Source organism: Sinohyriopsis cumingii, chromosome 10 (genome assembly GCF_028554795.1).
Source record: "Sinohyriopsis cumingii isolate HCF-2022 chromosome 10, ASM2855479v2, whole genome shotgun sequence".
Lineage (NCBI taxonomy): Eukaryota > Metazoa > Mollusca > Bivalvia > Unionida > Unionidae > Sinohyriopsis > Sinohyriopsis cumingii.
The window spans coordinates 78,810,639-78,835,422 of record NC_142970.1 but is presented as its reverse complement, the minus strand read 5'-3'; the positions used below and the strand labels follow the sequence as shown (position 1 = coordinate 78,835,422).

At 35.5% G+C, this 24,784-nt stretch overlaps 1 protein-coding gene across 2 annotated transcripts in view; it reads left to right on the top strand.

Annotated features, from left to right (window-relative positions):
- Positions 1 to 1,643: 1,643 nt before the first annotated feature.
- Positions 1,644 to 24,784, top strand: part of LOC149790448 (ras-related protein Rab-5B-like) — a 37,508-nt gene continuing 14,367 nt past the window's right edge. Inside the window, exons 1-3 of one of the 2 annotated variants that reach the window (XM_089972511.1) lie at positions 1,644 to 1,777; positions 15,821 to 16,071; positions 18,120 to 18,271. In XM_089972511.1, coding sequence (XP_089828637.1) covers positions 15,909 to 16,071; positions 18,120 to 18,271 — 315 coding nt within the window. In that variant the 5' untranslated portion in view covers positions 1,644 to 1,777; positions 15,821 to 15,908. The other variant, XM_089972510.1, reaches the window with a different exon arrangement.

The following is a 24,784-nucleotide window of genomic DNA, read 5'->3' as shown; positions in this document are numbered from 1 at the left end:
TACCCGCCATCCGCTGAACTAGATGAAATTACCCGCTACCGCTACCCCCTGCCATTGTTTGCTGTTTGGCCCGATTGAGGTTAGCCCCTTGCATAATTGCTAACAATCTTCAGTACCGTGTCCGTAAATGTGTCGGGGTGGTGGTGGTCTGTAACGTGTTTTCCCCTTGTCAGTAAAGTGCCCCCCCCCCCCCACTACTAATGATTGAGGAAGGGCACAGTGGAATGGGCTGGATGAGGTCCGGCAGTGTCGGATTAGGACTTTCCAGAGCCCTAAGCACTGAAAATGTTATAGTGCGTCGCCCCCTCCCCCAAATGTGAAACTAACCTCTCCCCAAAACAGCGCCCCAACTCCCCCAAATATAAAATAAAAAACCCACACAAAAACAATATTAAAAGCTAAAAAGGTGGGAAAATACCAGTGTTGCCATCATTTCAAATTAACATAGTCGTACATGCAGATCGAAATGGTCATAAATAATTATTTCAATTTTATCATCAATAATTGTGTTTGTTTTTTCTGGTTCCCTGCTGGGCTGGGCCCTATGCACTTGCTTATTGTGCTTAATGGGTAATCCAGAACTGAGGTCCGATCTGAGGAAGGGGGTCTATTTCTGTTTAACTAGACTGCGCACACGATACAATTGAGTCGCTTTGATCATACAAAAGCTTGGCAATTACGGTATAACATTTTGCTGATGTAGCTGTTTTGCATTTTCTCCAGTATATAAATACATAAGCCCATACCAAGTATTTAAACTAAATTTGCATTTTAAGAATACAATTTAAATTAAATTTTGCATTTTTTTCCTCTTCATTTTGGCATATGTCCATCAGCGATATGAAATGAAATATCTAGCGGGCATAACTTCATCATTTTTTCAAATAACCTCTAATAAACTTTTAATATATAATTAGCATTCTTGCTCGTCGATGTTAGTGTGAATGTGAAATAAAAGATTTTGTATGATGCGGTATGCTAATGGTCAAGCGAGCTTACCGGTATATCTTCAGTGGCTGTTATATACAGCTTTTTTTTTTTTTTTTTGAGAGAGAGAGAGAGAGAGAGAGACCGTACAAAACGAAAACACTTTCACTTCAAATTTTAAAAGCAAACAAACATTCCAAATACCCGTGTCAAGTAGAACCCGTTGTACAAACCATGACGCGCCTGACCTCCTCTAAAAAATTATTATCGCTAAATAAAAAAATTATATAAAAAAAAGCAAAGAAATAACAATCGTTTGAATGGCTGCAATCATTGTTAACAAAACTTATTTCGGCCAGCATTTGAACACACAATACTTATCTTCAAACTAAAATTAAGTAACTGGGTCAAATATGCGCTCACAATCATCAGTGAAAGGCGGATGTATATTTTGAAATAAGCAGAATGACGTGATATATATTCTTTGAATACGAAAAACGTGACTTTCTTGGGCCAACTATTGATAGTTTCAGAGATTACATTTTTCATTCAACTAGACAATTACTTGATTTTTATTTCGCTAAATGTTCATTTAGCGTATCCCAAACTTACTGATTTGTGTATATTTCGCATACTTTTGCATAATTTGTTCTCGCACCAGCATGACGTCATTCTTTGGGGATCGCAATACAATGAACACGGTTGGCAAAATATTTATGTATTCATACGCATAGGATCTTATGATGTATGACATGCCTGTTGTTAAATAATTCCAGTAGAAACATTTGACTTTGATGCGTTTTGGTTCAATCTATGAGAAATATACCAGAAGTGAATTATTTCTTCAAAGGTTGTTAAATTCTTTTTTTGAGGGCGTTACAACTTCCGTTTAGTTGTGTGGTCATTTCCAGGTTGTGGAGGGAGGTTCTACGCATCCAAGTGTCAAAGTGTTTATCATTTTGTTATCGTTGTTTCATTTCAATACGCCACTTCCTTAGAGACTCCTAGATAAACTGGTAAGCTTATATTGCTTTGAAGGAGACTATGGAATGATTTTCACCGAAAATTGCTTTTAAAAATAGTTACAGATTTATCGAAAGTTAAAATGGCCGACGATGATGTTCAAAAATCGGGTGTCCGTGTTTTGACACAGCGATTGATTTGTTGATAATCGCACAATGTACATGCCAGCTCATAAGAAACTCTTTCTAAGGATAAATTTTGAAGGACTTATAAAATAGTGAGGCCATGTACATTTTATATACCTTACAGTTGTAGGGTTACAGTTTTGACAATGTTTTCTTTTTTAATTTATGACTCATTATGGTATGATCAGCTGAGCGAAGAGTACTCAATATATATATATATATATATATATATATATATATATATATATATATATATATATATCTCTGTGATAGCGTTGTATGTATGTTCTGTTTCAGTCTATACAAAATCATGGAGTATCGATGATCATAGCGTGATATTTGGATGTACCCTATGTTAGTGTTGGTATCATTCCTTTGACTGTCTCGGGTAAGACTTTTGCTTAGTGGCAGAATTCTGTCCAAGGATTACATTAAGAAGTGTCTTTAGGAAAAGACTATTTACATGGCTGCTGTGTACCCACAATTTGATAATTCACTTCTACTTAATGCTCCTTACGGGCGCTGGTTGGTTGAGTGGTGTAAGATGCATTCCTTTACAGCTAGATAACTGACAGTTTAATTTTGTCTGCTAGGGTTTGAGCCTCGGATTGACCAGTGTGAGTTTGTGAGAAAGCTAGCCAGTATAGCTACGTTGTCGTAGCCTCAACTTGATTTTGTTGTGGTTGAGGCTACGAACTGATCCCATATCATGTAATGGAGCAAAAACTATTATCACTAAAGTTAGAAAAACAGTATAGAAATGTACTAGGTAACTATAATCATGTTGTGAAAGAAGTTGGGCTTATTTTGAATTAAGCCCTTACATGATAAAATAAATTGGCATGGTTACACTAACCTCACCGTGTCCACTGACAGATAACGCGAGACTCTCGCCATGGTCCCTTTTCTACGTAACTCTTTCTAGACCATATTTGGATATTCTACGCTTTGTTATTATCAAACAAGTGGCGAATAATAGCTTCTTGGTGGAATTTCAAAGTTGCCGATAAACCATATTTACTTTCAACGCACAGAATTTCTCACTCAAACCGCGCCAAATTTTTACTACGATTTGTTTACGTTTCGAAATAAGGCCTCAATTTCCTTATATGGCACACATGCAAGCGAGGCTGAGAACAGAAGTAATCATTATTTGAACTAATATGGCGGACGATCTAAACAAAAATATTGGATAAAAAAAGGTAAACGAGATTTTACAGCTATTTCTCAATGATTTTTGATACTTCCGGTATTAAATAAGAGGACCACTCAATTTATTGGATTATATGCAAGGAATATGTTCAGATTGTTGATATTAGGTTTAAAGAGCACCCGGTGTGAATCACACCCGGCTTGCTCCATTAACACATATATGCTCATGTTAGTACCCTGTCCATGAGGTAGGAGTAAGGGTACTAATATCAGTACTGTCGCCAGTACAGTACACATCATGTTTGATGGAAAATCCATGTTCCCACAATGGACCTAACCATAGCACACTGTTTCCATCCTGGACCATATATTTTGGTCATTGTGGCTTGTCCAAGTCATGGTTTGTAGTGGATGGATTATGTTTTATTGCCCCCAGTTAAAAAGTCTTTTCAGTATAACTGTGTAACAGTGATGTCCACTACATCACATCAGATTTACCTATTGGCTTAGATACAATACATACTGCAGAATGCTCTCTTTAAGTTGTACACAATGCTCTTTAATATTTAATGACTCCCACTAAAGTGCAATTGACATACCTGTATTGTGAGAGATGAAACCTAAATTTCTGAGCAAAGAATGCTCAGACAGTTTGAGTGCTTCACAAACTACAAAATTTAATTGTTTTTTTTTTTTGAATGAGAGAAAAACTGGTTTGAAACAAACAGTAGGAAAAAGAAGTCACCTGCAAGTATTTGCAGGTTTCAGTTCTTTATTAAAATATTTAAAAAATGCGTGAAATTTTATGTACTTTTCATTCTCCCAATCGCATTAAACTTGTTTGCTTAACATGTAACCGCACAAAGAAATGTTCAGAGCACTATCAAGTATACTGGTACAATTAATATTAGTTCAGCCTTTTTAGTACTTGCAACCAAAATACAGATGTCAGGAACTAGACAAGCGTTCACTAGTAATACAAACCTACTGTTTTTATGCTGACTCTACGAAGCACACAATGCTGCAATTTATAACCAACAGCTTTACTGCTGTTGTTAAACTTTTTAGATTACATGTAATATTACCAAATGGATATGTGAAAGTGAGGAAAAACTTACTTTAATATTTTCAGTAGGAGATAAACTTGTATGTATTACTTACAACAGAAATAAATGTTCATAAATTGGGTGTCAGTGTTGTAGTTTTTCACCCATGAAATCCAATTAAATATTTTTGTTTCAACTGGAGGTAAGGGCATAAAGCTAGGGTTCACAGTAGATTTCAAAATGGAAGTCATTTGACCCTGATCTCAATAGTCGTTTGTTTTTGAGGCATTAGCTCATAGCTCATAGCTAGCGCTGTTTGTTATTCATGTAGCAAACTGATGTGATAGATATCTTAGAACTTTGATTTATTCTCCTTAGAATTGTTAATAATATTTTGTTTCTTGAAGTCAGAGGATCAAAATCATTGAGCCAGAGATCTGAAAGGAATTGTACTTCTTCAGCGGTCTTGCTAGGATTTTAAAACTAGGAGTCCAGGACTCCCATTTTGGTAAAAATAGGAGTCCCACCATCAAAAGTTGCAGTCCCTTTCCTACAGAATCAACACAGATGGGAGTGCATCTATTTTTAGATGGAGAGGTTTTCATAATGTAATTACTCACTTTAATATAGGTTCATTACAACAGTCCATTGACAGGATTCCAAATTTATGGTTTATTTATTTGTCTACGTCCTTGTAGTAATTTTAGGCAATGGTTAAATAATATCTCATTTGCTGTTTTTCCCCCATATTTTCGCAAATGCTTGTCAAGTCGGAAAACAGCTTAGACCTTAAAGTGCATCTCGCGAATTCCACAACATAGCATTGTCTTGTACGTTTCTGACCTACATAATTTGCATTTTAAAGTTAAACCTTTAATAAAATAATACCTTGGTTTTGCTTTCAATGATTTGTATATTTTTCTGAAAATATTTGCCCGATGATTTACGAAAACAGACAATCTAATAAACTGGTACATCCCAGACTTAGCTAAGTCCGCCATTATTTCCTGTTAGGCCTACTGGTTCACTTACAGTTTGAAACTAATTTTTATGACGAAATAGTGTACAAGAGACAGGTAATACATATCCAGATCACCGATTCTGATCTTAAAACACATGTTTGTGTTTTATCATCAAAGGATATCATGCAGGAAATTGATTGTTGCTAATTTACTTGGAAAAGGGTTAATGGTCAGTCAGCTATCAAAACATATGCTTGTGAATGGGCAAGAGTTTGTTTGTCAACGTAATTGATATCAGAATTAGGCCTAGCTCTGATGTCTTAATGAATACATTTCACTACAACACTAGAACTAACTGGGCTAAGGCGAGGTGCATTTAAAAAAAGTATGGTCAGTCAATGTACCTCTTAAATAGCTCTTGTTCGTCCATCAGAGTGATACTGAATTTTGTCAATCCAAGTAAGGACTTATTCCAAATACTAAGCTAGGCATCACAGACTTTCTTACACTTAGCTACTGTTCTATATGAACTATCAATTCTAGCAGCTTTAGCACTCTTCTGAATCTCGTTACAAACTTCGTAAGTTTGCCATTTAACCCCAAAATACTTGTCCAAATTTACGAATGGCATTTTGTCTAAGTCTCAACATGTCTTGATTCTGGGGTCACATGCACTACTTATTCCGATACATTCGGAAATAACACAATAACGAAAGCTAAAGTTGTTTATTTGATGTACTTTTATAAATGACCGCATTTACATCTCTGAGTCTTTCTGACTCTGAATTCAATCACAGAAAATAAACGGAGTAAATATAAGTACCATTACCACCCGGTCGCCAGTCAAAGCCTTTGAACTTGCCGCCCAGATATTGCATCATGTTCTATTTTATGTATTCGTATAATGGCAACATGTATGTACATCAAGGGGTCTTTCAGTCACTGAATTCTGTCATTGTAAATATCAGCACAGTTAATTGATCAGCACATTTTCTCACAAAGAAGGTGGCTGAAGCAGGACTGGCAAGTCTTTGAATTTTACCGCACACCTATTACATGCGTACGGAGGACTCCCGCCTCTGTGATTTTCTGCATCCCAGATAAAAAATTAGCATCCAAATACACGTAATTAAGCATTTCAGAGATCTCTTTTCTTGATTCATTATGATTAATAAGTGTCGATTTTCAGTTTAGTGAAAAATAAATGAGAGGAATATATCTTGTAGTTCACTGCAAAGATTTTTTTATTTTATAAAAGCCACAAACATGCAAGTTTTCCGGTCCTGATTTCCTCTTGAACATTTTTTTTTTGGCAAATAACTTCTTCATATGATTAGAATGGTAGAAAAAAGACATGTTCATCCTGCAAGAAAGTTAAAACATCAGCTTTCCTGTGGCTAGGCCATTTAAATTTTGCTTCCTCTCCATTACTAATCCAATCAAAGTTTATCTTGAGAAGATAGTTTCTGAGCTGGACAGAGAGGTAATCTTGAGTTTCACATTTATTAGACAGTGCTTTTTTATTTTACCATTAGGACAAAGCATATATTCCACCATTTTGACATCAGTTGAACTAAAACATATTAAATATTCATCTAAAATCCTCTTGAACAATGCAGTAACGAGTAAACAATGCCAAAAACATCAAAATAATAAGTCGTGATTTTCCATAGAAATCTGTTTTTTGTTTGGTCTCTCCTTTTCCTCTTTCCTCCAAAGGTCAGCCATTTTTCATTAAAATACTTGAAAGTCATTGCCACCTTTGATCCCTTTATTAATGATAACACCCTCATAAAACATACCACATTTTATCACTGAACTCTAAAGATTACATTAGTAAGGTGTGTGTGTGTGATTTGGATTTTTAACGTAGCTTTACAAGTTTTTCAGTCATCATTACGATGTTTGCAGTGTGGCAGTGTATAGTGATGTCTAGCACTGGGGCATCTTGCCTCAGACATTTGGCATCGTGTCCCATCGAGTCACATCTTGACACTAGGCCAGTTAGTCCTATAACTAACCTGTTAATGCTGAGTGCCAAGTGAGGCAGCTGCTGGTAGCATTTTTGTAAGTCTTTGGAAGACTTGGTGAGGGTTTTGAACCCACAACCTCCCGCATCTAAAGTGAATGCTCTAACCATTTAGGCCACAGGAGCAGTCCATTAGTAAGGTAATCAATTAATAGCTTGTTTTGCACACGTTACCATCATAATCGGATTACTCAGCCACACATAATTGCACCAGTCTTCAGTAGACTGGTTTTTGTGACATGGGAATAGAATTCACAAATACACATATTTTGTTTTTCTTTAATAATAATAATAATCTTTCATGTTCAATATTAGTAGGATAGATTTCAGCAATATAAGCAGTATGTGTGGTATACTGCCTTTGAAATATTTTTGTTCTACCACCGATATAATCACCTGCAAATTGCTGGGAAACCAAACAAATCCAATCAAGTCATAACTGATTTAATCTTTCTCAGACTATGATAAACAGCAAAAGATAATCTTCAATTTATCTAATCTTGATTCATTTATGACCACCTAAGCATGCCAACTGACCAGTTAGCTCTGGCCAGTTCATAATGATTTTGTGATCCTTTTAGATGATAAGGTATAAATAGTTTATTGCTAACAGCTATATGTTCTGGACTTCATTTGCTTGGTAGAAATTTGTGCCAGAGGTCAATCAAAGGTAATTAGGACTGATATTCCAGGCCAAATTGATGTGCATCATGAAAATGCGCTGGTAGGACTTTCCATGTGTCAGAAAAGGTTCAAATTTAAATTGCTGTGAGAACCCTGATAGCATTGTACAAGTTATAACAATATGGAATTAATGGAAATAAGTCTCGTTTCACAAATTGAGTACATGGCAGCCATATGAATTATATACACTGGCCATGCGAAGTCTTTCCACTGGATAAATATTACGTTCTGCTTGGATTCATTTTGAATTTGATAGGCTGAAGTTAATTGTTATAGTTTACACTGCTATCATGTTTTCACATAAGGCTGCTGGTTAATTAGTAGATGTAAGCTATGTTAAGTTGATATAGGTCTGTTTTATCTGTTTTTGCAAGACACCTACTTTGTGCATGGATATCTTGCACAATATTTAGCAGCCATGTATGTCTGCACACGGGAGTAATTGGTTGCTACTAAAAAGTGGACAGTGAGATAATTATCTTTCTTACACATCCATTTAATCTTTCATGGCTGATCATGTGTTTGATACAGATGTTCAGTCTGTGATATTCTGAATTGCTTGTTCTGTACTGCACACCTCAAATTTCATATCACACACTCAGCCTAAAATTACTTCAACAACTTGAAATATTCAAATAATAGTCCACTGTTAATGTAGGGGGATTTGATTATTGTTGAAGTTTAGACCTTATTACAATAATTCTTTCATGAACATGTAACAGCTGTATAATATTTTCTGGTTATGTGCCTAATACAATTAAATGCATGTACTTTTTAATAAAGATTACTGCAATTTATGCGATCACTTATATCATTGAAAAAGAGTTGACTCATGAGGATGTGGATCTGTGTAAGTGAAACAGCTGTGATGTCAGGGTTTCTCAATAGGTTTCCAAGCTGAAGAATCAGTAGACTATTGACCATAAAATCAAGAGTCAAAATGAAAATCCCAAGAGTCTGAACTGAAATCTCATGAGTCGATTCTTTTGGACACTCGTGAGCACATAACTGATTTCTCATTATTGGTGGAAACAAATGTTTAAGATTTCTTGTCTCATGCTGAATAATGAGAAATAATTGTACAGTATTTTGTAAGAAACTTATAATCTCATTTTTTTTAAAAGTGTTTGTCTTTTCTGTGTTGTGTGAATATTTTGTATATGAAACGGACACGATTGGTTTATGCTTTATTATATTTTCAACTTCTCAGCGTATTCTGTTATCAACTGCTCAAATCATTTTATATGCAAAAATATACCCATACAACTATGAAGGTTATATATTATTCAGATATCGAGGATATTCATCACAGAATTGTTGGTTCACTTTTCCACTTGTACTTAAATTTCTAATAAATTTTGGAGATTGACTTTCCTCCCCAGAGCTAGTACTATCTGTTTCTTTGGAGTCCGGGTGTGTGTGTGTGTGTGTATGTAAGAAAATTTGTTGCCAGCAGGTCGTTTCTGAGTCTGAGACAGAAAAGAAAAAATACTTCTATGCACCATTGTTCTTTTGAAATTCAAATGTATGCACTGAGTGATATGTTGGTTCATTTTTTTCTGAATACCTTTAATTAAAATGTTTGAGGTTTTAAATATTTTGCAGTTTAAAATAAATTACCTAATCTAAGTAGAATCATGGCAGTGGTGTTGTGCAGAACAGCTCTCTACTGTTTTCACTGGGGAGAATTTACCCAACCATAGTTGGGGGTGGGGTGGTGTTCTTAAGTAATATGTTTATATGTTGCATACTACACGTAACCAGGAATTAATAGTTATTTTCACCTTATAACCACAAATTTTAGCTTTTCATCCAGTTTATCAGGTGATGGCAACATGAATTTCTTGAACTTTATTATTTTTGAAATGCTATTTCATATGACTGACTTGGAATAATGAAAACATTTTAGCTTTTTTGTTCAATTTTGGAACAAAAAAGTGTTTTTCTGAAAAAGACCATGAATTTGCCCTCTTAAATGAAATAGCTTAAATTGAAGCTATGTAATTTTAGCTGCTTTCAGGAAGATTGTTTAATTGGCTGATAGAACTTTCTGACCATCGAGTGTCATTATCAGACTGAGTGGCAAGTTTACATGCACATTTTTGTAGGCAGAATAATTTGTACATGTACTGTCAGATGCCTTTCTCCAAACATTTCAGTGATGTGTATGGCTAAATATAGACTTTACAGTACATTATTCTATGTTCCATTGTCAGTATAGTTTTATTTTGTATAATGACAAAATTATTTTTCAACAAAAAGACTAGATATGTTCATTCCATTGCAAATTATTGTGAATTACTCCCAGTATGTTGTTCTGTGCTGCAGTTTGTAAACTTTTTATGATTCAGTTTAAAACCTAAAGTGTACAGAAAGGATTCCAGGAACAATATTTTGGGACCAATGATTGGGAATTTTTGTTGTGACAGAAAGAGTATTTTGGGAGATTTTTAACAAACACTATCAGGTTTCTAATTTGCAATCCTTTATCTCTCCAGTGATAGTTGTTGCCATTTAGTTTTGGATGTCACTTTATGTCCGATTAAAATAAAATATTTTACTGGTTTGTGTAGTAAACCTAACGCTTGCCTTAATTTTTATTAGTAGCAGTAGTTGTTATTTGCTTTGATAATATAAAAAAAAGTCTTGTTATGATGTATTTAATATGAGATTGAGTTTCTGCAATCAACAGATGTATTGTTTATTCGTGTAACACACATAAATTGAGGCTGTATTATATGTACGTTTATTACACGTTATTGAAATTCCAATAACTTGTCTTTGATCAAATGTCAGCTTTAGTTTAACAATGAATTAAAATTTTGTTCTCATCTAAAGAATAGGATATCTAGCAGTATATTTGCCAAGAGGACGAGTAAAAAAACTAGAATATTGAAGACTGTTATAGCTTGTATGCCATTTTCAGTAGCTGAAAAAAGATCTGGCAAACAAGATTTAGTACTTTTTCGATTGGAATACAGTGGAACCCCGCTATAACGCGCCCCGCCATAACGCGAATTCGGATATAACACGGTCGTAGCATGGCTCCCGAAATTTCGTATATTCATTCACACATGGAGAAAAAAAATTTGAAGAAAAGTAAAAAAAATCTTCTCAGCAGTGATGGCAAGATCAAAGTTTCGTACCTCCCGAAAAACACTACGTCAGAAATCCAGCCACTTGACCAAGGCATAATTTACGTATTTAAACAAAATTATCGCCGTGAAATGATAAAGAGAATGGTAGCAGATAATAACGCATCCGTCGACACATCATTGGCATTACTCAACTTAAAAGAAGTATGTCACCTTGGAGGTAAAGCCTGGGATGCTATCACTGCACGCTGCATTGAACGATGCTGGATAAAGGGTCTTGGGCCAGCTTTTACGCCCTCGACACAAAATGATAGTGACGATGAGCTTGAATTTACAGGATTCACTGAAGACGACGTACGTTTAGCAGAAGAAGCACTCAAAAAATACGAGCACAGTCATCATGATATCCTTAACTGGTATTCAGTAGATGACATCTGCCCTATATACGAACACATATCAGATGACGAAATTGTTACAAATGTCAGCAGGAAAAATGAAGCTGCACAATCAGAACCTGAAACCAGTGACGATAATGATAACGATGACGATGGCACCCCAACTCCCCCACCAAAAGTGTCTGAAGCAGTAGTACATTTAGAAGCAAGTTTAAGGTGGCTGGAAACACAAGATGTTGACAGCGTCAAAGTCCTTCAATTAAGAAACATTCTTGACTTTGCTAGAACCCAACAGTTCGCGGCAAAGAAGCAAACGTCATTGGATATATTTTTCAAGAAATGATGAAATTTAAATTTGGAACCACACTGACTTTGCACTTTGCGCAACGATTAATTTAGCAGTTTTCACATGTTTCTTTTGATGTTCACAAAATCTGAAATAAAAGTTATTTGCACGCTGAAATCATGCGTTGATTGTTAATTATTCTTGCAGTTGTCACATATGATAAAATTTTAGCGGTATGAAATTTGTACAGACACCGTATGTAGACCCGGGAATAGCTGCATGCAATGACCGTACGATATCAGACGGCAAGTAAATGGTTTCAATATTTTGTTCATCCTATATTTTACACGACGAATTCAGACTATTACAAAATTATTGAATATTTTAAATCTGTACGATTTTCAATGAAATTACATCCATTATGGATGAACTGCATGCCACGACGGCACGGTAGCATACGGTGTTGATACACTTTTCATGATATAGCGATAGTCTGGTATTATCGGTCAATCTGTATTATCGTTCAAACAAATAAAAATTAGTAAATGTTTTTAATGCACAGTAATAACCTATAAATATATTAGCCATCAATTATTTTGAATATATCTTAATTAATGCATTCCAGTTAATATTCATCTGGTGATAAGCCGACTTTTGATCATTGTACATGTATACACGTATATGTTCTCGGAAAAAAAGTTAAATATTGTAAAACCCCGCATTAACGCGACCCCGCTTTTAACGCAATCCGATTTTATGGACCCCGATCATCGCGTTATAGCGGGGTTCCACTGTATTTAAAAATACAATTATGGCTCTTCCAGTAGAAATAGGGGCCACTAGATGGTTGTCATTAATTTAGATCTTCCCTGGTGTAATTGTTTAGTTTTGCTCTCTATTGTTTTAGTAGAACTCGTTAAAACCTTGGTTTTCAAAGGTACTGATCTTCATGCAGTTTGCAATAGAAAAATTTATCCAGAACCAGCTTTACTTTTGATATTTGGAACATTCTGCTGATAAATGGTTTTGAAAAACAATCCGGTTAGACAGAACAACTGAATTTCTGGACAAAGGTCCCCGAGTGGTCTAAAGCACTCTCCGTTACGGATCACTGCTATCTCATCTCTGTCTGCACTTCTTCGAGTCTTGGATTCAGCCAACGTGGGTACATGAGTAAGCTTGCCAGTAGCTTCTTGTGGGTCGGTGGTTCTTTCCGAAGTTTTCCCGGGTTCTTCCTCGACCATTAATACTGGCTGCCATATGTAGCCTATCTTGTGCTGAAAATGGTGTTAAACTCCACAACAACAACAACAACAACTAGACAATGTCAGATCCATAAAATAAAGTTACATTACAGTAGCATGGAATGGAATTAAAAAAATTAATACTAACAAACTGGCAATTCAGTTAAATCAATTACAACATGCATGTACATTCTGACTCGGTAACCTCTTATTTCCATGCACACCGCTGTAAATCTTCAATGATTGTATTGTTACTTACCACAGTACACTATTTCTCATGATCTTTAGATATCTATTGATTTTCATGTGTCAGCCCTGGGATGTTATTACTGTAATAGAGAGAATGGAGCCTCTTTCATTTGCTTAAAGGCACTCGTGCACAGGAATTTTACCTGAGGTACATCTGGGATGCCTGAATGAGTGCATTGCCCAAGTACAGGGCAATAGCCATCTTTGCAGATCCAATGATAGAAATCAAACCTGAACCAGTTTGGTCACAAGTCTACCACCTGAATCATTGAGAAACCATGAATGTTGTAATGCTGGTTGGGCATAAGAGTAAGTAAGCCTGATAAAAGGCTTCTTTGAGGCATATATTTTTTTTGTTCCATTTTAGCTTCCTGGTTAGACGTTTACACTAAAGTTTCACCATATCTAGGGTCTTGTATTTTTATGTGTCAGTGGCCAGAAGAATCCAAATGGCTGATTTGCAGTATAAATATATATTTTATCTGGTTTAACATTAGTGTCCAACTTGACTACAAAAAATGAGTATTTATTCTGTGACCGTTGATGAGAAGAAATTGTACCACAATTTCACATGTCTGTTAAATAATTAATACTGTTACCTGTGACAGAACTGTCAGGGGCACAGCAATTTCCTGAAACTTGCACTGGAGAAGCCAAGCCTGGGATAAAACTAAAAGAACACTTAGACTTACCAAAAGTGGGTTACCAGGGACTAGTTCTGTAGCTTTAACAGATTTTGCACAATTTTGAACAGTGCTTGAATTTGTTAACTGCTGTAATTATTGCTTGTATTTAAGATGGCATTTGTCAGAAAACATCAATTAGTTGATATAAAATCAACAACAAAAAAGAAAGATCTGTCCTTAAAAAACGCCATATTTTGGAGTTGTACCTTGATATTGATCCATATGCTTAGTAAGACATCTGGGTTTTGGTTGCTGACATGGATGCTAGTACTCAGTCCTGGTTGGGATTATAGCCATCTTGTGAAGCTTGAAAGAATGTAGGGTGTGTTGACAAAACCATCAAGGCAGACAAGATATATTGATCAGGTTTGTCACAATCAGAAGTGAATTTTTGAATGGGATTCCCCAAGTGTTGGGGGTGGGGCAGTAAGTAAGAAGTAGTATATGTGTTGTGTTGAAAGGGCTTAGAGTGCTAATACAAGAGTGACATGTACAAAAGGAATGAAATTTCAACTATAGGAATGAAATTAGAATAGTTTTTGTTTAAACCAAAACAAAATCGGAGATATGGGCGGATAAGACTTCCATCTCCCAAATCTGATTTGCACAGCCTTTAAAATGTATTCATAGTCATCTCACACTTCTCATCACCTTTCATGACTTTGGCCATTGCTAGCATCAACAAAGACATTGATGGCTATCCACTAATGAAAACGTGTAGGTGTACTTTTCAGTGATTTGTTCCTGTTCAGTGATTTGTTCCTGATGGTAAAGCATGACCAGAGGGAGGGAGGTGCACAGGGTCAAAAATTGGCAAAAAAAAACATGCTCATTGTACAATATTGCTGTGTAAATTATGTTCCTTTTATGCAGAGAAAGCAGTGCCATATGTAATAATAATAATGATAATAAATTTTAAAAATATTGACTTTATTTAAAGAGGTAACAACAATTGCATGGAACTAATCCTTATGGTCCTCTTAAATGCATATGTACATTCAAAATACATGTACTTACACACACACAAACGTTATAAAAAGCTATATTTATAAATGTACATAAACAGAAAATTTAAATTAACATCCTTCATCTAGGCAGAAAAGGTTAAATGAACATGCTCCATTGAGGTACATTGTCTATATACAGTACAAATGTAGTGAAACTTCAAAGGGGAAGGTTATTGAAGTTTTTATGCATTTGTTAAAATTAGCTGCTTCCATTATTTGTCCATTACATTATAATTAAATGAATTTATATTTGTATGTTCTGTAGTTTCCTTTTGGATTCTGTTCCAGATTAGTGGTTCGGAAAATGGAAACTTTTCTTAAACAAGTTCATTATTTGGTTTTGGGATGGGAAGGTGGTTAGCATAAATTGATTGGGAGTGTGGCTCTTGTTTTCTAGCCAGAAATAATTCATTCAGATATAATGGGGCTATATTATTTGAAACTGTGCACAAGTCTAAACTTTCTCAGAAATTTTGTTCACTTTTAATATTTTAATATCATTCATTGCATCTGAAATGTTTTCAGCTGAGTCAGTAAACTGCTTGCAAGCAAGATAATTTGTAAATATTATGAGAAGTGATTATGAGAAGTGATTTCCCAGATAAGTTAAGAAGGGGTCCTCACACTCAAAAAGGGTTGGGAACCACTAGTCCAGGAGATAAATGATGACAGACATTGATAGACACTAGCAAATGACAGTTTCAGACTTATCTTTCCCCTTGACTATTTTCATTATGTGCATAAATTTACATTCACACGATAACATGTTATATGTCAACTGCACAGGAAAGCCATACCAGACCCATCTGGTTCTTTTTTTTTGTTTTTTTTTAAGTGAGTTAATATAAACATTTAATGACTTTCATTTATTTACATTATCATTATTTTTGGTGTTTTTTGTTTGTTTCAGAGATAGTATTCCCTTTTTGGTGACACTGTGAAGGGTCTGATCCCAAATCTATCACACAATACCATTCTACACATAGAGACAACAGAATATGTCCAGTAGAGGAGGGGCACAACGCCCAAATGGGGCTACCCAGGGGAAGATATGTCAGTTCAAATTGGTTTTACTTGGAGAGTCAGCAGTGGGAAAATCTAGTCTTGTGCTACGATTCGTCAAAGGACAGTTTCATGAATACCAGGAAAGTACAATAGGGGGTAAGTGGACTGGAAAAAGTTAAAGACTTTCTGTCAGCTGCTTTACTTATACCATGATGTACTTGTACTTTGACAGAAAGGATCCTGGCATACAATACCTAAATAAATGTATATTTTGCACTGGTTTTAATATTACGGTACTTTTTAAAAAACATGATACAGTAAAACCTGTTATAAGAGACCATCCCTTCTGCCAACCAAAAGTGGTCTCTCAAAACAGGTGGTCTCATAAGAGGTGTGTGAAAATGGACTGGTTTCTAGGATCAGTAGCATTGTTGAAGAAGAAAAAATACCCATACTCACTGTACATGTATCTTATCCTTAATTCATAAATCTTGTTAAATATTGCATGCATTCCTTTCACAGTAACTTTATGTAATATATACATTTTCAAACAATGTGAATCAAATTTATATTTGAACATCACATGAATATGTTCTTTCTTCCAGTGTTAGAATTTATTTATTTTTCATCATAGATTCTGCCATTGTTATTAGTGTTAACAACTTGATCTATTTTGGTTTTGATCAGGTTTGGGGGGAATGTGGAATAAATATATATTATATACCAATGAATGAAACCAAAAGACATAATGAACTCATCAAGAAACAATACATTTATTTTAAGACGAAGCTTAAATCGTCAGTGATATAGCTTGATAAACAAAGGTTGCAACCATCAGCATCCGGGTAAACAGATGGTGGTTTGGTGAAGCACTGTAAGAAAAGAAATATATTTTTTAAAAAAGAATCCAGAAATGATTCTCACTTGCTAGTATTAAAGACAAAGAGCTCATTCACCCCCCACGCCCCAGCATTACAGATTAATTGGAAAGACAAACAATGTACTCCACCCTACACTAAAGCCCTTTCAAAAGACTTCTCACTGGGACATTAGGACTACTGGCATTATGTGGGTTTTCACAATGATAAAGAACAAATACGAACCTCTAAATTCACTGTTTATGTCCATCATTACTCGCTTTGATGAAAAAATGGTTAATCTTACTGGCTATTCACATGACTTTGGCACTACAATGGCAGTGACATGTACTTTAGTCTGGTTTACTGCAGTTTACAAATTGCACCATATGCAAAACTGGTAACTAGCCATTTTTTAAATAAAAAAACACCTTTTTAGAACGATCTTTATTTATGCGGTCGTTGTTACAAAGGATTAAATGATGGTTAGTGGTGTTTATCTTGCTATATGGTTGTTCAACTGTACTGTTATTTAATGTGCACTTTGTGTGCATACTTCATGTATCCTGAGCTCTCATGTTTACAAAGGATAAAGTCAAGGTCGATGTTGTTGATCTGTTTTTTTGTGATGCAGTCGTTCATAGCAGTCTCGAACATCGTATTCTGCCAAGACATCGCAGTCACTTGTCGCGTTCAGCAGGTGTTCGCTCATAACACAGCATTTATATAATGCAATCGATCCATTGATTATAATTGTGGTCAGAAATTACAGGTGTTCGCTCATAACAGGTTGCTCATAATAGTTTTACAGTATATAGTATAATGATTATATATAGTGTTAAGCACTTCAACTACTGGGCAAAACTGGCTCTGTTTGATGCACAAATCGATTTTGGGGATTTCTTTTTTTTTTTATATTATTTAATTTTTTACTCCGGGGTGGAATGGGGGGAGTGCTAAGGTCAGCAACAAGAAATGCTGATGGTCAGCCAACCAGAAATACACATTATTTGTTTGGCCTTAATGGTTTTCAGGACAAATCAGACACGGATGAATACACAAAATGTAGAGAAACCCTGAAACAGTTTCTTTTTAAGCATATGAGGTCAACAGCATAGGAAGAGACTTCAATAGAAAGCATTCTTTTGAGACAGATTTCTTGGCCAAGTACTCTTTCATTTGGATGTTTGACAGATGTAGGATAAATAACCATTTTCATGCCAACTTGGGCCTTTTGTTGAAGGTCATTCTATACATCACAGCACCTTTGTATTGCTATGCTTTGTGCTTCAAAAGTCCTCTTTTGCCATTCTGTGAATTGATGATTCTTTATTCATTCCTTTCCAGCTGCATTCCTCACACAGACAGTTTGTTTGGACGACACAACAGTTAAATTTGAGATCTGGGACACAGCGGGTCAGGAACGGTACCACAGTCTAGCCCCCATGTACTATAGAGGTGCCCAAGCAGCCATTGTAGTATATGATATAACCAACCAGGTATTATTAAGTAGCTTTGAAGTACTATAATGTCCTTTATTTTTAGATCAGAAGAGCTATGAGATGGTCTATTGACCATCATGTTTCCATACACATTCATCCCAAGGTCTAGTTGGTCAAAATTGAAAAAAGTGCCACTAGGACATCCAGTGTAACATCTTATCACTATGTCATTTAATGGATGATCATATGAACATTGGATTTTGATTAAAATGTAATGTTGGCTATTATAATAATTGTGCTCATCTGATGTAAAGATGGCCACAACAGTAGCCATCTTGAAAATTTTGTTATAGCTGAAAGAAAAGTCATTAATATGGGGTTTATACTGACAGACTTTTTACAAATGTCTACTTGATCCTAAATGAAAATGTTGCCAATTTAATCCCCACTTAAGTGGTCATCTTGAAAATCTTGTTATTCCCTTCCTGAATGGAAAGTCACATTTACGCTTTGCTTTCACCAAAAGACTTCTTTAGATGTCTGCTTGGTCCTAAATGAAATAGTGCTGATCTTATGGCCAGGATGAACATCTTGAAATCTAGTTTTTATTAACCCTCCTATATATATATATAATTTTGCCATGAAGTTTTCACTTGACGCCTTATAGTTAGTCAAGAATGCATCATATCGAATTAATGATACAGTAAAACCTGTTATGAGAGACCACCCCTTCTGCCAACAAAAAGCAGTCTCTCAAAACAGGTGGTCTCGTAGCAGATATGTACAAAAAGGCCAGTTTCCAAGGTCCTGGTTTCAGAAAATTGCAAAAAAAAATAACCAGTCACTGTACATATATTCTATTCTATTTATTAATAGTTTTTACTAAAATATTTTATGCATTCATCTAAAAACAAAATTATATAGCAATAAAGATATACTTCTATCATTAAACATGAATTCACATTTACATTTAAAGATCACATATTTTAGCATATGAAATCGTTTCTGAATTACTCCTTCTGCTTTATAACAACCTAAATTTGTTTTACTGCCGTTTAAACCGCTTTTTTTGCGAGTACAGTAGCCCCCCTGACCGGTGGTCACCCGCTCCTTACGGCTAGAATCCATTGGCACTGACGAGTTTGTGTTCAAAAGTACCCCTCACGAATGGCCACGTGGCTAACGCGACCAGCATATTAGTGCAATAATATAAAATTTCCCCCTCACAAGCTGCTGCATTTTATTTTAATTTGTATCCAGAACCAGTATTTTATTCATAACATGTGTTAAGTAATCCGATTTCTGTTTCACTATGTCAGGTTTTCATTACTGAAAGAAGTGTTGGCTAAAGTAAATGTACCACTATGGTCAATATTTTATCATTTATTCCAAAAAACCAAGAAAGACTCAAATTTTAATCCATACAAAAGGGTAAGTACATGTAATTCAATTAGCCTTACTGCTGTGTTATCATAAGATATCCAGTTTAGTCACTCTGAAAATTAAGATTACAATTATTGAATAGTAGTAACAGCTGAGAAGAGGCACCGTCAATGTACAATACACAAGTCAGCAGGAAAATGGTTTGATAACCTTTATGGCTTCCCTTAGTAAGATGTTGAGCTTGTTCACTTTGATAATTAGTGGCTATTGCTACTGACAATAATAGTCAGAATTAGAAATCCTAACGGCCATGAGGTCAAAACTGCGTGATGTTAATGGTACATATCGAAGCCGTTTTGGCTTACTCACTTAGTGTAAAGAAATGTATAAAAAAGTAGGGTCCCAGACTGAGACTAACGAATCACGTGACAAGATCACTTCCTTCAAAAATACTGCAATTTGTTTAGATGCATAAAAAAATTGTTTTATCAGTATTGAGGTTGGCAACATGAATAACTTGCTGCAAAAAAGATCAGCATGTCATAGAGGAAAATAAAAATTCTGCGTTTAGAAGAGAAAGTGAAAGTAATTCAACTAACTGAGATGGGGTGGTAGTCGAGGATCCTTGCAAATAACTAATGTCGGAAAGACTCAGATAAACAATATCGTGAAAGATAAGGAAACAATTCTGCAGAAGTGGGACGGTGAAATCGACAGACAAAGGAAGATTGTTTGTATCCTGATTTGAATGACAAGAAAAAGCAACAATTTTGTCAGTTTAATTGGGATATGATGACTTTACCGCAAGTAATGGATGGTTGCACAGATTTCAAGTGTGACGCAATATTAAGTGTTCTGTCCTTAGTGGAGAATCAGCTGATGTTAATAATGAAGTTGTCAAAATTGGAACAAAAGGCTAAACAATATATGCAGGGGATATGACAGCAAGGATATTTTTTATGTGACGAGACTGGTTTGTTTTTTAGACTGTTACCAACAAAGTGACATGATGTGATCTGTAACATAATTATAAAGACAGTTTTAAAACTATATCAATGGTTATTCATAACATTCTTTTGAAAATGATGAAACAGTTTGTTTTACATTATTTTCACAATATGCATGTGATTTTTTTTAATGAAAGGAATGTTTTAGAATTAAATGTACTTGTGACTTTCTTCATATGTATTTACTATTCGCATTTGTCATCCCCCTCTAGAAGGGCTACCCTCATTATAAGGCCACTTCCCTGCTGCAATAGGGGTGGCCATATAAGAGGGGGACTGCTGTAGTCTGCTCATTTTCACTTCTTTCAGTTACATTAATTATTTTCTCCAGCGTTAAAATTTGTCTCGTTTTAGTTAGGTTTGTCCACTATTATTAAGGTTCTAGGTGTCAAAATTATTAATGCTTGGTTGTAATATTAAATGTAAAGATGGTTTTGGCTGTGCTTTGAGAAAATATGAAAAATCTATACATGTACATTGCATATCTAACATTTAATGAAATAAACAGAAACAGTTATCTCATCCAGAAACAGAACCATTACTTGGAGACAAAAGTCAATAGCATCATTCAAAGATGACACTGGGTTTAACTCTATCAGCAAAGTGTGCGTCCCGGTTGCACCAACTTGAATAGACGACAGCTTTGTGATTGGGGATGTAACATCGGGGGGAAAAGCAACAAACATCATAAGTCTTGAACACTATCAATCGAATCCCGCAAGCAATTCTCTCTTGCTGGTTTAATAGACAATGACCTTATTCACCCCTGGTAATACACGTTAACTCTAAAGACAAACAGTATATGCGATCTACGTCAACTTTGGCACTACAACAGCAATTTGTGACATGTACATTAGCCTGGTTTACGGGCTGTAACATCTATCACCAGTAGCAATAATTCTTTTTTTAAATTTACCTTTTATGTTTGTTTTTGATCAGAACAATCATTACTAATCAAGCAGACATCGTAACAATTGATTACATCATATAGGTAAATGGTGTCTGTCTCTTCTCGATATATGGTCATTCATAAAGATGCCTGGTCCTACAGTAAGGTGGGGAAGCAGGCTAAGTGGGGGAATAATTAGTCTGGTTTCCAGCTTTGCATGCTCTCTGCATTGCTCATTCCTACACAAATAGTGGAAAACAACGTAGGGAGCATACGAAGCAGGGAACCAGACTATGAAATAATCTATATTTTAGTCTGGTTTATGACTGAAAATATAAAACACTATAAGCATAGCTTAAAAAAATTCAGACATCAGTAGCCAGCTTAGTGTTTTTATTTTTTATATATATTTAGAATGGTATGAGTGGGTGTTCTTTAAGGAATTAAATAAAGGAGTTTATCCTCGTTTTTGCGATGCAGTTGTTCATAGCAATGTCGAAATGCATATTTTGCCAAGACATCTTGGGCGCTGGTTGCATTCAGCAGGTGGTCGTTCATAACGGAGCATGTATATAATAAAAAATCGATTTGTGCATTACAATTGTGGTCAGAAATACAGGTGGTTGCTTATAGCAGTGTTTACTGTATCTTCCTTAATGGATGGTCATATCAATATGAAGTTTGTAATAAACATCAGTGATATTTGGACTGCTCCGGTGGCCAAGCGGTTAAAGTGTCCAACTTTGATGCAAGAGGTCGTGGGTTCAAACCAAAAAAATTTTTAAAAAAATGGTACTAACCAGCTTCCTTGCTAGGCACACATCATTAAGAGATTAGTGTTAGGACTGGTTGGCCAGTTGTCAGGGTAATGTGACTGGGTAGGACATGATGGTACATGTCTGTGGCATGATGCCCCAGTGCTAGACATCAAAGTCCTGCCAACCCTTACGATTTTGCCTAAGTTTAAAAAAAATTACCCTTAAAATACGGACATGTGGAATAAAAGCAGAAACTACAGAAAATTTACTGTTGCCAAAAATAAAAGCAATACTTGGTCCATCTGTGTTTGATATGGATCCGGCTTTCATATTAGAAATAGCCAGGGAACCAGACTTACTTTAATATCTCACACACTTTAAACTGCACATATTTTTTCATGTGTTCAAGATATCATTTTTAGAAATTGCTCCCAGCATGTAGTACATGTTGAAGACAAAATGGAAATTAGGCATCTTAAAAAGTCTTCATAATCAGCACAGAAGAATAAAAAAGGAATACAGTAGTCCCCCTCTTGAACGGCCCCCCTGACCAGTGGCCACCCGCTCCTTACGGCCACAATCCGTTGGCACCAATGAGTTTGTGTTCAAAAGTACCCCTCGCGAAAGGCCACCCGGCTAACACGGCCAGCATATTAGTGCAAAATGATAAAATTTACCCCACACAAGCGGCCGCATTTTATTTGAATATGTATCCAGAACCAGTATTTTATTCATAATGTGTGTTAAGTAATCCGATTTCAGTTTCCCGATGTCAGGTTTTTGTTACTGAAAGAAGTGTTGAGTAAAGTACATTTACCACTAAGGTTAATATTATATCATTTACGCCTCACGAGAAGCCAAATTTATTCCATACAAACCAAGAAAGACTCAGATTTTAATCCATACAAAAGGGTACGTACATGTAATCCAATTAGCCTTACTGCTGTGTTATCATAAGATGTCCGGTTTAGTCACTCTGATAATTGTTAAGATTACAGTTATCGAACAGTAGTAACAGCTGAGAAGTGGCAGTATCGATGTATACCCAAGTCAGCAGGAAAATGGTTTAATAGCCTATATGGCTTCCCTTAGTAAGATGTTGAGCTTGTTCACTTCGGTAATCAGTGGCTATTACTACTGATAATAATTATCAAAATTACGAATCCTAGCGGCCGCGAGGTCAAATCTGCGTGATGTTAATGGTACATATCGAAGCCGTTTTGGCTTCTCTCACTTAGTTTCAAGAAATGTATAAAAACAATAGGGTACCAGACTGCAACTAGCGAATCACGTGACAAGATCACTTCCTTTAAAAACACACGGCAATTTGTTTAGATGCATACAAAATTGTTTTATCAGTATTGTAGTTGGCAAAATGAATAACTTTGCAAAAAGATCAACATGTCATCGAGGAAAATAAAAATTCTCAGTTTAGAGGAGAACGTGAAAGTAATTCAACTAATGGGGGGGGGTCATCGAGGATCCTTGCAGAAAACTAACGTCGGGAAGACTAAGATAAACAATATCGTGAAAGATAATGAAACAATTCTGCATAAGTGGAAAGGTAAAATGGACGGAGAAAGGAAGATTGTTTGTTTGTATCCTGATCTGAAAGACAAGAAAAAGCAAAAAGTTTGTCAGTTGAATTGGAATATGACGACTTTACCGCAAGTAACAGATGGTTGCACAGATTTCAAGTGCGACACAATATCAAGTGTTCTGTCATTAGCGGCGAATCAGCTGATGTTAATAATGAAGTTGTCGAAGATTGGAACAAAAGACTAAACGATATATGCAGGGGATATGACAGCATGGATATTTTTAATGTGACGAGACTGGTTTGTTTTTTAGACTTAACAACAAAGTGACAGATGATGTGAACTGTAACATAATTATAAAGACAGTTTTAAAACTATATCAATGGTTATTCATAGCACTCTTTTGAAAATGATGACAAAGTTTGTTTTACATTTATTTCACATCATGCATGTGATTTTTTAATCAAAATATTAAATATTTAAAATTAAATGTACTTGTGACTTTTTTCATATGTATTTACTTTTCGCATTTGTCGTCACCCGCATTATAAGGCCACTTCCCTGCTGCATTAGGGGTGGCCTTATAAGAGGGGTACCACTGTATTCAAATTCTTGTGAATAAAAGCTGGAAGGGACATAGTTATGTTCATTGGACATCACATGTCAGTTTGAGTATGTCTCATGGCAGGAAATATGATTGATGTCATATGAAATGGAAAAAAATCCAAGACTTGCGTCAAAGTTGAGAAATGGCAACAAAGCCATCGAACTGCACCGGGTTTGGAACTGAAGTTTGCAAAACTATACAAGTGGTAAATAAGGTTTACAAACTGGGTTTGGAACTGAAGTTTGTGAAACTATACAAGTGGTAAATAAGGTTTACAAACTTTTCAGTTGAATATAATGTTTACTGTCGCTGCATTTTTCGAATACTGAAGTTTTACAGATGTTTTCCAGTTTTACAACAGCAGTTTATGATATTTTGTTACACCTTA